The sequence below is a fragment of the Bemisia tabaci genome, chromosome 5 (assembly GCF_918797505.1).
Source record: "Bemisia tabaci chromosome 5, PGI_BMITA_v3".
Taxonomy (NCBI): Eukaryota; Metazoa; Arthropoda; class Insecta; order Hemiptera; family Aleyrodidae; genus Bemisia; species Bemisia tabaci.
The window spans coordinates 52611285-52626900 of NC_092797.1; the positions used below are offsets into that span (position 1 = coordinate 52611285).

The following is a 15616-nucleotide window of genomic DNA, read 5'->3' on the forward strand; positions in this document are numbered from 1 at the left end:
CAGGAATACATTTAGATTCCATCTAGCAGAAGGGAATCAACGAATTATAGTGTTGAAAAAATCGTGCATCTTCATTTTTATCTAAGAAAAATGCCTAGATTAGCAGATAGTTTATAATTTCCTTTTAAATACTTGTTGATTTGAAAGGAATACGATGTCCTGCATTATCTATTCAATGCTATTCATTCGTCCCAGAAGATAAAGCGCTGAATGATTCTAATTCATTGTGATTTCAGATGGAAGCTCTTGTTCAAGAAATGCAAGATATTGAAAACGGAGTGCCTGTGCGGAGTCAAAAGCTGTTCCTTACTTCCATACCCTCAGCCTTCATGGGTAAGTATTAATAGAAGTGCTATCGATTCCCAGGAATATACTTCCTTGTCCGCTCTCCTGTCAATCGATTAACGTGTCATGAACAGGATAGACAGCATTGGCGGCTCAAAAAATCCTTCAGACCCGCCTCGGCCGCAGGTCGCGAGATATACGACTCTCGAAATGTCAGTAACGCTAGGATTCGTTAATTTGAATGCGGGGCGATCGGTTTTTCAAAAGCGATCATTTTGGTACGATAATGATATCAAGTTGTTCCCATGAATCAGTTGCCAAGGGAATGAAAACCTTGAAGCCCTGTGTTCAATCAAAGCATTGAAAGGTGAAGGGGCTCTACAAATGCGTGATAATAGGCCAGCTGCGCTGGTCAAAGAACCGTTCTTTAATGCTTCATCCTTGTAGATTAGCTAAAAATAATAAGATCCGTCCAAACAGCAACTTTCTACGTTCAATATTAACCGAGATATCGCCCTTTTATAGATTCGATTTATGACGTCATCCACCGCGGTGGTGACACTCTTGATTTCTTCCACCTCGCTTTCATCCGAATTACACGTTGAGTAACCAGTGCAAATGTGTGTTTTCTGGCTGATGAAAGCAAAGTGGAGGAAACCAAGGGTGTGAATGCCCTTGTGGATGACGTCATAAAAATAATTTTTCAAAGAGCAATATCGCGGTTGATATTCAACGCAGAAAATTTCTGTTTGGACAGATCTTCTTATTATTAACTCGAGGTGGGATGGGATGGGATTTTTTAATAGATAACTGTTCGCGCTCCCCTGTGTGTTAGTTGTCTATGTGGTGGAATTGAAGGCGTATCTACTCCTTGGACATTGGCCTTATCGAAGTTTGTGGAGGGAAATATACATATCGACGGTGAAACTACCAAACCACGTATCTCGTTTACGGTGTTTAAAAATCTACGCTCACATTTTGTTTTTTTGAAGTAGACCAAATCAATATCATTCTTTGAAATTTTCACGGAATTTTCTCCGCACGAAGAGGAAAAATCACAGAAATTTTCAAGACTGGATGTTGGGTAGTTTTTCATTTAAAAAATAAAGTATGACAGGAAGTCTGCGACGTCGCAAACCGATGATACGTGGTTTGGTAGTTTCACCGTCGATATGCGTGTTTTGAACAGGTAGTCTATTCCCGCTCCATAGTGTGTTTGTTGCCTACGCAGCAAAATCGAAGGCGAACTTTAATACGATCGAACTTTTTCTTCTTCTTCAGTGTACAATCCGTCACTCCCCTCACGAAAGAACGTAACTACATTTCAATGTTGCCAAATTCCCCCAGCACATTGCATCTTTACAAGGATTAAATTGGGTTTTTTTTTAACAGATACTTTCATTAGTTGTTCTTCTACACCGATGCAAAAACCAGAAAAATTTAGGTCACAAATTGCGGAGGTACATTTTTGTGAAAAATTGAATTGTTTGAGTCCCTTTGGAACCTCGGGATGGAGATAGGCTCCTTCATTGGGGAACGAAGAATCGAGTGACGTATCATTCTCATCAGGAGTGATGTCATCCTTATTTCTTCCGATTAGCCCGAGTTTTTCCGTCCTCTAGCACCCGTTGATGAGGTATGCTCATGAGTGTTTTCCTACCCTCCCTCTCCCTCCATGCGCTCCTTTGTGCCCATGAGAAAATACTGATCATTGTTCCACTACTCTCAACAATACCAGTCGCTCTCTCAAGTGTCCTCCATGTACCTATTCAGCTTTCGTAATCCATCTCTGCCAACCTCTACATCAAACCTCGAGCACATATGAGAAGTTCAAAGAAAAATAAAGCCAGTTAACAACACCGCGAGACGCCTTTGATGAGCCTATATTTTTGTCCTCGAATTTCAAAAGGACAATCAGGATTGAGCCCCCCCCCCCCTCCTCCCCCGGATCGCTAGATAAGGACAAGATAGGATTATCGGTGTGCCGTTTCTTTTCTCCGTCTAGGGAAAACCAAGGAAACTCTGATAGGAAAATATTTGAAAAACGGCCCGCCTCTCCAAGTTGCATTTTTCAACGGAAAAATCGCGATATTTTGAAATTAGGTTGCGATTTTTTTTAAATGATTTTTCGACAATAAATTCTCTAGGATCATCAACATCTCAGCGATTATCCTCGATCTCGTCGCAATTGTATCCCCATAAAAAGGTGTTTGATAAAATCGAAATTCTATTTCAATTTATCACGATTTTTTGTTCGATAATATTGCGCTAAATCGCCATCGATAAAATCGTCATTTTGTTGCAAATTTATGCGATGAAATCGCGATTTATCGCGATTTTTTTATCCTATAATATTGCAATAAATCCACGTCGATAAAATAGCGATAAATTCTCCGATCAAATCGCAACTTATCGCGATCACTACTATACTTGGGTCTTTTTATTCATCAGTTCTTCATCATTCCTTGTAAATGTGCCCAGTAAAATCCAACAATTTTGAGAGATGTTTTGAAAATATCGTAAATTTGCAATTACTAGAGTACTTAATACGTCAGAATGCATAATGGGCCTAGTTTAGCGGTCCATTGGTCCTTAAATATGTGCTTATCTGTTGATACGTGTTAGTGAGATTAGGTTCAACTGCTATGTAACACATCGAAGACTTTTTCTCCATGATGATTTGCTGCGACTGTAACGTCCATACCTGTTTTTTTTCTACCATGTGAATTTCTGATTGGATCCTGATTGGTCTAATTCAAGGTATCAAAGGCATTACATTCATTTGTTCCTACCCCAAGTCGCCTTGGAAATTTACATGGTAAAAGAATAAACTTACCAGCTGCAGCAGAGCATCATGGTCCTTGAGCTGTGTCTTAGGACTTCCTCGCACCACATTGATAGGGCTCATGTACACAAAGTATGAGTCAGGCTCTTACCATACCAACACATTGACAAAGCTCCTGTACACAAAGCCTTTCATGCAGACCTGTGACGTATAGTGGCGTGGCGTGAAATCAATTATCGATATCTCGCCATTTGAAGCTATGGTAAAAGATCGATTATTAAGGTGTTCGCTGCGAACACCCTGTTTATCGATCCTTTTCCATAGGTTTGAATGACACATCAATCGATGTATCGCAAAGCACGCCTCGCGACTGGTGACGTACGAGTCGGTTCAATGTCCACACCTGTTTTCCTTCTACCAGTGGCGTGGCGTGCTTTGCGATATATCGATTGATCTGTCATTTAAATCTATGGAAAAGGATCGATTAACAGGGTGTTCGCAGCGAACACCTTAATAATCGATTCTTTACCACAGATTCAAATGGGGAGATATCGATAATCGATCATTCACGCCACGCCACTGCCTTCTACCATACGAAATTCCAACACATTTCGGCAAACGGCAAGAGAGCGGTAAAAAACTTGTGCACGCCGTGTAATCTCCATATGTATGCCAGCGTGGCAGTGTTTGGAGGGGAGCAGCGAACCACGGAGGGGGTTCGGGGGAGGAGCCCCGCCGAGCAGGGGTAGCGAGAGAGGAGGGGTGCACCAGTGAGCACATGCGCCCCACAACGTGAACGTAGGTCGTAGCACCCCCGCATTGGTGCCATCTTAACATCTTAAAAAGATTTCGCCCTCGGAGCGATTACGATCTTTCTCTTGGGGTAGATCAGTTTTCTTGAGAGGCTCACTAACAGCCCCATCTATCCCTCACAATCGTTTTTCTGAGATAGAAAAATAGAGACGCTCCACACTCTGTTATTTGGCAAGCGCCACAGAGCCTTCATATTTTGACCATGCAACATGCATAACGGCGGCGATCCTTGAAAGTTGGCAATGCTCGGCTTCGCCAATTTAAGTGTGAGTAAAATAATCGTTATACATATCGATTTTAGGTGAGGCAGGCTTCCTCATCAAGAATCGATTATTTACAATAGAGTTAAATGAAGGAAAAACGGCGTTGCCAATTGGAGAGGATTGCCACCGGTGCATAATTGAATTTCATTTTGCAAAAAGGAACCAAGAGCATTTCAATGTAGCCATGATTGATTGTGCAACTTACATTATTTGCAAAAAATTACAGAAATCACGCAAAAAAATACATTTTCAAAGGTAACTCTCGTCTCGAATTCATAATTTATCAGGAGTATAGATGAATTTATTTCGAGGATAGGTATACATTTGCAAGGTAAAAAAAGTTGCACAATCTTAGCAACATTGGAATACTCTTGGTTTCTTTTTGCAAAATGCAATCAAATTATGAAAGTGGAAAAGTTGCATTTTGGTAAGCGTTATCATGACTAATTGATCGGTTGACGTGACATTGCGAGGAACGCTCTGACTGGCTTTTTACCAAAAACTACGGAAATTTTTTCTATAATAATTAGGAGATTCATCGAAAAAGGGTGTGACTGAAATGGATTGAAGAAAAAAATTGAGGTCAAAGAAACATAGGAGGGAGAATATTTATACACAGGCCACAGAAACCAAATTTTTATTTCAGCTAACCGAAAGTATTAGCTAAATGATACTTAAATTATGATCGAAAATTTTGATTATTTACGTGCTACTTCTTGAAATTGATAGTTAAAGCGATAAACAAAGAAGACAAAGAGGGAATGGAGCTACCCTATTGGTTGATACGGGTGGATGTAATTGACTATTAGAGGGAAATGATGGACTAACTATAGGGCCTCTAGTGGATTTCTGTTAGTTAGTCTATTACACACCTCATTTGTTCATTGCAGCCACCCGTTTCCACCAATAAGATCGCTCCATTTTCCCTAAGTCTCCTTTGTCTATAGATTTGCCGGTTAGGCCCCATAATCAGCCCCCTGAGTCGAAAAAATTTTGTGTTCAAATGATCCGAAGTTTAGTAGCTGAGGTTTTTTTCTCAATAAACAAACTTGAAGTTTTCTCCTCTCAGTGGCGTGCTTTGCGATATATCGATTGGTCCGTCATTTAAACATATGGACAAGGATCGATAATCAGGGTGTTTGCAACGAGCACCTCGATTAATCGATTATTTACCACTGCCTCAAATGGGGAAATACCGACCATTCACGCCCATTGCCTGCGGATAGATCACTACACTTTCAGTGTGAGAAAAGCTATGCCAATTCGAAATTACAACTCGAAATCGACTGAGAATACCGCAAAGCAGCTTAAAAACAAGCACTCTAGTAGCGCGCTCTACGAAAATATAAATCTAAACAATTTTAGGGCGAACTGACAGACGCGCTCTCTATAATTGATTTTATTTTCATAGGTTCATTCATTCAATTTCCATACTCGCTTCCTGAAAGCAGATGTCTCCCGCTGGAAAATGTCAGCGATTGAGTTATGAACTCGGCAAAAATGGATTAGGCGGGCGGGGCAGCGCGGGAGGGGAAGGTGTTGGGCTAGGGGGGGGGGGGTGTTGGGCTAGGGGAGGGTGTTGGGCTAGGGGTCGTTGAATGTTGAGTCTTCAGGTCGGGACGCATTTAGAACGTTTGATAACAGCGCCGCCAAATTGGCCGACGAAAGGCGGAGAATAAACCCGGAAAATAACGGGAATCCGAGAAGGGGTGATGCGCTATTTTGAAAATGGTTACTTCACGGCGAAAAAAATTCGGTCGTAAGCAGAGCGTTCGGTGCTTACGACGCACTGAACTTTTCGGTCGTAGGAATCAAACATTACTTAAGATTAGAGTTTATTTTTATAGAGAAATTTTTTTTCAGCCCGGATCGTAAGAAAACCCTCTGAAATCAGTAATAAGACGTTACCCTAGTAGCAGAGTTATATAAAAAATTTGTTTTTAAAAGTATAAACCGTAAATAACCACAAGCTAAAGAATATTCATTGTTTATGTAATGGATGTAAAGTTTTTTAGTTAAAAGTTTACATTATTATGTAACCCTTAGTATAAAAGTTATATAATCAAATTCAAAGAGTGTATAAAATGAATTTTCATTATTCTTCCTGGCTGGTAGCGCACTCTAGTTATGAAGTGAGCAAGTTTTCATATGCGTTTCTACGAGGTGGTGGATCATCGTAGAGTTGTGACTTACCTTAAATCCGCGGCGTCCTAGTCGGGATTAGAACCCACGCCTCGGGATGGAGTTGCAATCCGAAGTCCAGTACCTTACCACCAGACCAGCCAGGCTTGACATAGATGGGCCCCTAAATTCAATCTCTTAACTATCGCAGGCCTCTGAGTCCGTAATATGTTTGTTTATTGACGGATTCTTATGATATTTTACCAGACTTTATTATTTATTATTTATCAATTTATTGTTTTTTATTTCATGATGTAATTTTTTCATTTTCATTTTTTTTAACTCTCTCTCATTTTTTTAGCTCTCTCTTTTTTTTAACTATCATGATTTTTAACTATCATTTTTTCTAACTATCTCTATTTTTTTAACTCTCTCTCTCTGTCTATTTTTTAACTTTATAATTGCGTCTTTTTCCAGTTTTAATTATTTGGGCCTTTTTCTAGTTTGAATTTATGTCGATGTATTTATGTTATTTATTTATTATTATTATCATTTCCTTTTTTCTTTTATATTTTTATAATATTAATTTAAACATTTTAAAAAAAATCAAAATTTTTAAAATAATATTTAATAATATTTTTAAAATATTAACAAAAATAATTATGATATACTTTAAAAATATTATAAAATATTATTTTAAAAATTTTAATTTTTTATATTTTTAATATATTTTTAAAATGTTTAAAAAATATTCATTGATTGTATTTCAAAAGTACTTTTGAAAATATTTTAAAAATACATGAAAAACCTTTTAAAAATATATTAAATTTCAATATTTTTAAAATATTTTTAAAATATTGCTGTCTAACTGGGCAGGGTTATGAGCCAGACACGCTACCAACTGAGGTAACAGGGCTCCTCGGATTGTGTGCCGAAATATCCCCTTTTAACTCGTCTCGGAGCCACTAGTACCTCTAATAATACCTATCCCACGCAGTCTGAGAGTCGAGGGTGTTCATTGAAATGAGATCATCATCATCATTCATGAAAATGAGATAGGTTTACGTTAAAGTCATTCAGGTCATTTATATAACAGTTATATTAAGCAAATTAAGCAAAAGGATACTATGCATATAAAGAAAATTTATAAAAACCCTTCCTCAAGTATATAAATTTTATATAAAAGTTATCTTCTGAAAATATGAATAATTATTTTCATGGGCATTTTATATAAAACTTATATACACGATATATAAACTTTAGTTAAAATGATGCTTATATAACCGGTATTAATTCCTTATACGTTTGTTAGGAATAAGGGGAAAGTGAATCATGCTACTAGGGCTAAAGCGTGCCTCTCTTGGCAGCAAGCATCCATGAATCTTCTAGATCAGTTTTCGGAACACGCTGTATCATCGGTTCCTTATTCGATCAGTGCTGACCGATGCCAACCGTGCAAATTGGGAATTCCCCGACCACAAACTGCAGCCCCCATCCGAACAAAGCATCGATGAGACGTGCAGGTCGGTTATTTGAAACACCCTGTATCCGCGCTTCCCGCCTCCGACGGGGACGACTGCTGCCAACCGTGAAAACTGAAAATTCACAAACTTGATACTGGGCTCCTTAGCAACAAGGATGCGGGGAAGATTGGGATCACTTTTAGGAACACGCTGTATCTACACACTCTCCTTTTTTCGGGATGACTGCTGCCAACCATGAAAATTGAGACTTCACCGAGTTCATAGTGGGCTCCTGGGCAACAAGGCTCCCTCGAAAATCGAGTTCACCTTTAGGAACACTCTGTATCTACACACTCTCCTTTATTTCGAATGACTGCTGCCAACCGCGCAAATTGAGAAGTCACTGTAACTAAAGCGTGCCTCTCTTGGCAGCAAGCATCCAAGAATCTTCTAGATCAGTTTTCGGAACACGCTGTATCATCGCTTCCTTTCTCGATCAGTGCTGACCGATGCCAACCGTGCAAATTGGGAATTCCCCGATCACAAACTGCCGCCCCCATTCGAACAAAGCATCGATGAGCCGTGCAGGTCGGTTATTTGGAACACCCTGTATCCGCGCTTTCCGCCTCCGACGGGGACGACTGCTGCCAACCGTGAAAATTGAAAATTCACCAAGTTGATGCTGGGCTCCTTAGCAACAAGGATCCGTGGAAGATTGGGATCACTTTTAGGAACACGCTGTATCTACACACTCTCCTTTTTTCGGGATGACTGCTGCCAACCATGAAAATTGAGACTTCACCGAGTTCATAGTGGGCTCCTGGGCAACAAGGATCCCTGGAAAATCGAGATCACCTTTAGGAACACTCTGTATCTACACACTCTCCTTTATTCCGAATGACTGCTGCCAACCGCGCAAATCGAGAAGTCACTGTAACTAAAGCGTGCCTCTCTTGGCAGCAAGCATCCAAGAATCTTCTAGATCAGTTTTCGGAACACGCTGTATCATCGCTTCCTTCTCGATCAGTGCTGACCGATGCCAACCGTGCAAATTGGGAATTCCCCGACCACAAACTACCGCCCCCATTCGAACAAAGCATCGATGAGCCGTGCAGGTCGGTTATTTGGAACACCCTGTATCCGCGCTTTCCGCCTCCGACGCGGATGACTGCTGCCAACCGTGAAAATTGAAAATTCACCAAGTTGATGCTGGGCTCCTTAGCAACAAGGATCCGTGGAAGATTGGGATCACTTTTAGGAACACGCTGTATCTACACACTCTCCTTTTTTCGGGATGACTGCTGCCAACCATGAAAATTGAGACTTCACCGAGTTCATAGTGGGCTCCTGGGCAACAAGGCTCCCTGGAAAATCGAGATCACCTTTAGGAACACTCTGTATCTACACACTCTCCTTTATTCCGAATGACTGCTGCCAACCGCGCAAATCGAGAAGTCACTGTAACTAAAGCGTGCCTCTCTTGGCAGCAAGCATCCAAGAATCTTCTAGATCAGTTTTCGGAACACGCTGTATCATCGCTTCCTTTCTCGATCAGTGCTGACCGATGCCAACCGTGCAAATTGGGAATTCCCCGATCACAAACTGCCGCCCCCATTCGAACAAAGCATCGATGAGCCGTGCAGGTCGGTTATTTGGAACACCCTGTATCCGCGCTTTCCGCCTCCGACGGGGACGACTGCTGCCAACCGTGAAAATTGAAAATTCACCAAGTTGATACTGGGCTCCTTAGCAACAAGGATCCGTGGAAGATTGGGATCACTTTTAGGAACACGCTGTATCTACACACTCTCCTTTTTTCGGGATGACTGCTGCCAACCATGAAAATTGAGACTTCACCGAGTTCATAGTGGGCTCCTGGGCAACAAGGATCCCTGGAAAATCGAGATCACCTTTAGGAACACTCTGTATCTACACACTCTCCTTTATTCCGAATGACTGCTGCCAACCGCGCAAATTGAGAAGTCACTGTAACTAAAGCGTGCCTCTCTTGGCAGCAAGCATCCAAGGATCTTCTAGATCAGTTTTACGGAACACGCTGTATCATCGCTTCCTTTCTCGATCGGTGCCGACTGATGCCAACCGTGCAAATTGGGAATTCCCCGATCACGAACTGCCGCCCCCATTCGAACAAAGCATCGATGAGCCGTGCAGGTCGGTTAATTGGAACACCCTGTATCCGCGCTTTCCGCCTCCGACGGGGACGACTGCTGCCAACCGTGAAAATTGAAAATTCACCAAGTTGATACTGGGCTCCTTAGCAACAAGGATCCGTGGAAGATTGGGATCACTTTTAGGAACACGCTGTATCTACGCACCTCCCTCTTTTCTGGATGACTGCTGCCAACCATGAAAATTGAGACTTCACCGAGTTCATAGTGGGCTCCTGGGCAACAAGGATCCCTGGAAAATCGAGATCACCTTTAGGAACACTCTGTATCTACACACTCTCCTTTATTCCGAATGACTGCTGCCAACCGCGCAAATTGAGAAGTCACTGTGACTAAAGCGTGCCTCTCTTGGCAGCAAGCATGCAAGAATCTTCTAGATCAGTTTTCGGAACACGCTGTATCATCGCTTCCTTTCTCGATCAGTGCTGACCGATGCCAACCGTGCAAATTGGGAATTCCCCGATCACAAACTGCCGCCCCCATTCGAACAAAGCATCGATGAGCCGTGCAGGTCGGTTATTTGGAACACCCTGTATCCGCGCTTTCCGCCTCCGACGGGGACGACTGCTGCCAACCGTGAAAATTGAAAATTCACCAACGTTGATACTGGGCTCCTTAGCAACAAGGATCCGTGGAAGATTGGGATCACTTTTAGGAACACGCTGTATCTACGCACTCTCCTTTTTTCGGGATGACTGCTGCCAACCATGAAAATTGAGACTTCACCGAGTTCATAGTGGGCTCCTGGGCAACAAGGATCCCTGGAAAATCGAGATCACCTTTAGGAACACTCTGTATCTACACACTCTCCTTTATTCCGAATGACTGCTGCCAACCGCGCAAATTGAGAAGTCACTGTAACTAAAGCGTGCCTCTCTTGGCAGCAAGCATCCAAGAATCTTCTAGATCAGTTTTCGGAACACGCTGTATCATCGCTTCCTTTCTCGATCAGTGCTGACCGATGCCAACCGTGCAAATTGGGAATTCCCCGACCACGAACTGCCGCCCCCATTCGAACAAAGCGTCGATGAGCCGTGCAGGTCGGTTATTTGGAACACCCTGTATCCGCGCTTCCCGCCTCCGACGGGGACGACTGCTGCCAACCGTGAAAATTGAAAATTCACCAAGTTGATACCGGGCTCCTTAGCAACAAGGATCCGTGGAAGATTGGGATCACTTTTAGGAACACGCTGTATCTACGCACTCTCCTTTTTTCGGGATGACTGCTGCCAACCATGAAAATTGAGACTTCACCGAGTTCATAGTGGGCTCCTGGGCAACAAGGATCCCTGGAAAATCGAGATCACCTTTAGGAACACTCTGTATCTACACACTCTCCTTTATTCCGAATGACTGCTGCCAACCGCGCAAATTGAGAAGTCACTGTAACTAAAGCGTGCCTCTCTTGGCAGCAAGCATCCAAGAATCTTCTAGATCAGTTTTCGGAACACGCTGTATCATCGCTTCCTTTCTCGATCAGTGCTGACCGATGCCAACCGTGCAAATTGGGAATTCCCCGATCACGAACTGCCGCCCCCATTCGAACAAAGCGTCGATGAGCCGTGCAGGTCGGTTATTTGGAACACCCTGTATCCGCGCTTTCCGCCTCCGACGGGGACGACTGCTGCCAACCGTGAAAATTGAAAATTCACCAAGTTGATACCGGGCTCCTTAGCAACAAGGATCCGTGGAAGATTGGGATCACTTTTAGGAACACGCTGTATCTACGCACTCTCCTTTTTTCGGGATGACTGCTGCCAACCATGAAAATTGAGACTTCACCGAGTTCATAGTGGGCTCCTGGGCAACAAGGATCCCTGGAAAATCGAGATCACCTTTAGGAACACTCTGTATCTACACACTCTCCTTTATTCCGAATGACTGCTGCCAACCGCGCAAATTGAGAAGTCACTGTAACTAAAGCGTGCCTCTCTTGGCAGCAAGCATCCAAGAATCTTCTAGATCAGTTTTCGGAACACGCTGTATCATCGCTTCCTTTCTCGATCAGTGCTGACCGATGCCAACCGTGCAAATTGGGAATTCCCCGATCCACGAACTGCCGCCCCCATTCGAACAAAGCGTCGATGAGCCGTGCAGGTCGGTTATTTGGAACACCCTGTATCCGCGCTTTCCGCCTCCGACGGGGACGACTGCTGCCAACCGTGAAAATTGAAAATTCACCAAGTTGATACCGGGCTCCTTAGCAACAAGGATCCGTGGAAGATTGGGATCACTTTTAGGAACACGCTGTATCTACGCACTCTCCTTTTTTCGGGATGACTGCTGCCAACCATGAAAATTGAGACTTCACCGAGTTCATAGTGGGCTCCTGGGCAACAGGGATCCCTGGAAAATCGAGATCACCTTTAGGAACACTCTGTATCTACACACTCTCCTTTATTCCGAATGACTGCTGCCAACCGCGCAAATTGAGAAGTCACTGTAACTAAAGCGTGCCTCTCTTGGCAGCAAGCATCCAAGAATCTTCTAGATCAGTTTTCGGAACACGCTGTATCATCGCTTCCTTTCTCGATCAGTGCTGACCGATGCCAACCGTGCAAATTGGGAATTCCCCGATCACGAACTGCCGCCCCCATTCGAACAAAGCATCGATGAGCCGTGCAGGTCGGTTATTTGGAACACCCTGTATCCGCGCTTTCCGCCTCCGACGGGGACGACTGCTGCCAACCGTGAAAATTGAAAATTCACCAAGTTGATACTGGGCTCCTTAGCAACAAGGATCCGTGGAAGATTGGGATCACTTTTAGGAACACGCTGTATCTACGCACTCTCCTTTTTTCGGGATGACTGCTGCCAACCATGAAAATCGAGACTTCACCGAGTTCATAGTGGGCTCCTGGGCAACAAGGATCCCTGGAAAATCGAGATCACCTTTAGGAACACTCTGTATCTACACACTCTCCTTTATTCCGAATGACTGCTGCCAACCGCGCAAATTGAGAAGTCACTGTAACTAAAGCGTGCCTCTCTTGGCAGCAAGCATCCAAGAATCTTCTAGATCAGTTTTCGGAACACGCTGTATCATCGCTTCCTTTCTCGATCAGTGCTGACCGATGCCAACCGTGCAAATTGGGAATTCCCCGATCACGAACTGCCGCCCCCATTCGAACAAAGCGTCGATGAGCCGTGCAGGTCGGTTATTTGGAACACCCTGTATCCGCGCTTTCCGCCTCCGACGGGGACGACTGCTGCCAACCGTGAAAATTGAAAATTCACCAAGTTGATACTGGGCTCCTTAGCAACAAGGATCCGTGGAAGATTGGGATCACTTTTAGGAACACGCTGTATCTACGCACTCTCCTTTTTTCGGGATGACTGCTGCCAACCATGAAAATCGAGACTTCACCGAGTTCATAGTGGGCTCCTGGGCAACAAGGATCCCTGGAAAATCGAGATCACCTTTAGGAACACTCTGTATCTACACACTCTCCTTTATTCCGAATGACTGCTGCCAACCGCGCAAATTGAGAAGTCACTGTAACTAAAGCGTGCCTCTCTTGGCAGCAAGCATCCAAGAATCTTCTAGATCAGTTTTCGGAACACGCTGTATCATCGCTTCCTTTCTCGATCGGTGCCGACTGATGCCAACCGTGCAAATTGGGAATTCCCCGACCACGAACTGCCGCCCCCATTCGAACAAAGCATCGATGAGCCGTGCAGGTCGGTTAATTGGAACACCCTGTATCCGCGCTTTCCGCCTCCGACGGGGACGACTGCTGCCAACCGTGAAAATTGAAAATTCACCAAGTTGATACTGGGCTCCTTAGCAACAAGGATCCGTGGAAGATTGGGATCACTTTTAGGAACACGCTGTATCTACGCACTCTCCTTTTTTCGGGATGACTGCTGCCAACCATGAAAATCGAGACTTCACCGAGTTCATAGTGGGCTCCTGGGCAACAAGGATCCCTGGAAAATCGAGATCACCTCTAGGAACACTCTGTATCTACACACTCTCCTTTATTCCGAATGACTGCTGCCAACCGCGCAAATGAGAAGTCACTGTAACTAAAGCGTGCCTCTCTTGGCAGCAAGCATCCAAGAATCTTCTAGATCAGTTTTCGGAACACGCTGTATCATCGCTTCCTTTCTCGATCAGTGCTGACCGATGCCAACCGTGCAAATTGGGAATTCCCCGATCCACGAACTGCCGCCCCCATTCGAACAAAGCATCGATGAGCCGTGCAGGTCGGTTATTTGGAACACCCTGTATCCGCGCTTTCCGCCTCCGACGGGGACGACTGCTGCCAACCGTGAAAATTGAAAATTCACCAAGTTGATACTGGGCTCCTTAGCAACAAGGATCCGCGGAAGATTGGGATCACTTTTAGGAACACGCTGTATCTACGCACTCTCCTTTTTTCGGGATTACTGCTGCCAACCTTGAAAATTGAGACTTCACCGAGTTCATAGTGGGCTCCTAGGCAACAAGGCTCCCTGGAAAATCGAGATCACCTTTAGGAACACTCGTTATCCAAACACTCTCCTTTATTCCAAATGACTGTTGCCAACCCCGCAAAACGACAAGTCACGGTTATAATGATCGACTCTGGATATTTAGGCATTTAAAACTCCCTAAGAACTTATCATTAAGGTGTTCGTTGCGAACAACTTGTTCATCGATCTTTTTCTGTGGGTTTAAATGACAGATTAATCGATATAATCGCAAAGCACGCCGTGCTGCTCTCTGGAACTGAACCTTCAGTTTGTCGATGTGAAACCTCGATTCACTGTACCCAACTTCTGTTCTGAACCAAAGAGGTTTGTTCATGCGACTGAATGCTCATATCTCTATACAGTGAAAAGCGCCTATTAACCCTGGTAAATATGGCGATAGGAGCTGCGTTTCAAATACCATAGGAGTTCTTATAGCCGACTGAAGAGGGCGATAGAAAATCATATAGCTGGCTGTAGAAAATGGAAAAAATCATACGGCCGGGCTACACGAAGCGATAAAAAATTATACAGCTGGGCTATAGTTCCTATCGCCGGGCTTTACGTACTTTATCGCCGGGCTGTTGCTTTTTCGCCATCGGCTATAAAAGGCTATGAGAAATTGTGTAGAAATTTTTGTGCTTTGTAAATCCTTACGTTTGTACAGAATCACCTTATAATTTACAAAACGCACATTATATTTTCCTTTACTACATATTTTTTTCATCAATTAAAATGAGAATAATTCATATAGAGTGTGCAAAAATTTCAAAGTCATGAGTTGAAAAACGCTGACTCCGCGAGATTAAATATTAGAGCCTAACAAAAAGCGGAGCGACGATGCACCGGCGCCTACAAACCTAACAGGGATACTTCACGCATTGCGCAACGCGTGAAATATCCCTGTTAGGTTTGTAGGCGCCAATGCGTGTTTCGCGCTGGCTGTCCGCCTGCCACGGCGCTTGAAGCAACTATTTCACACTGGAGGTATTGCACAGTATCATACGAAACTGAAGGCGCTCTAATATATTAGTAATGGCAGGCATCCATCAAAAGTACGGAGCTTTCCTGGCAAAATAAATCAAGATACTACGGCCCAAAAAGAGAGCGGTAGTCCAAAAACTCAGTAAGTCCTAGCGTCCGTAAGTAGTAACGTTTAGCATGCACTTTATCGCCAGGCTGTTGCTTAATCGCCATCGGCTATAAAAGGCTATAAGAAATTGTGTTGCTGGCTATAGAAGC

General features: G+C 43.6%; 1 protein-coding gene across 2 annotated transcripts in view; it reads left to right on the forward strand.

Annotated features, from left to right (window-relative positions):
- LOC109039877 (regulator of G-protein signaling 7) overlaps positions 1 to 15616 on the forward strand; it is an 88933-nt gene that overhangs the window by 26261 nt on the left and 47056 nt on the right. For both annotated transcript variants that reach the window (XM_019055583.2, XM_019055582.2), the window contains exon 3: positions 237 to 333. In XM_019055583.2, the coding sequence (XP_018911128.2) occupies positions 237 to 333 (97 nt within the window). The remainder of the gene's footprint in view (positions 1 to 236; positions 334 to 15616) is intronic.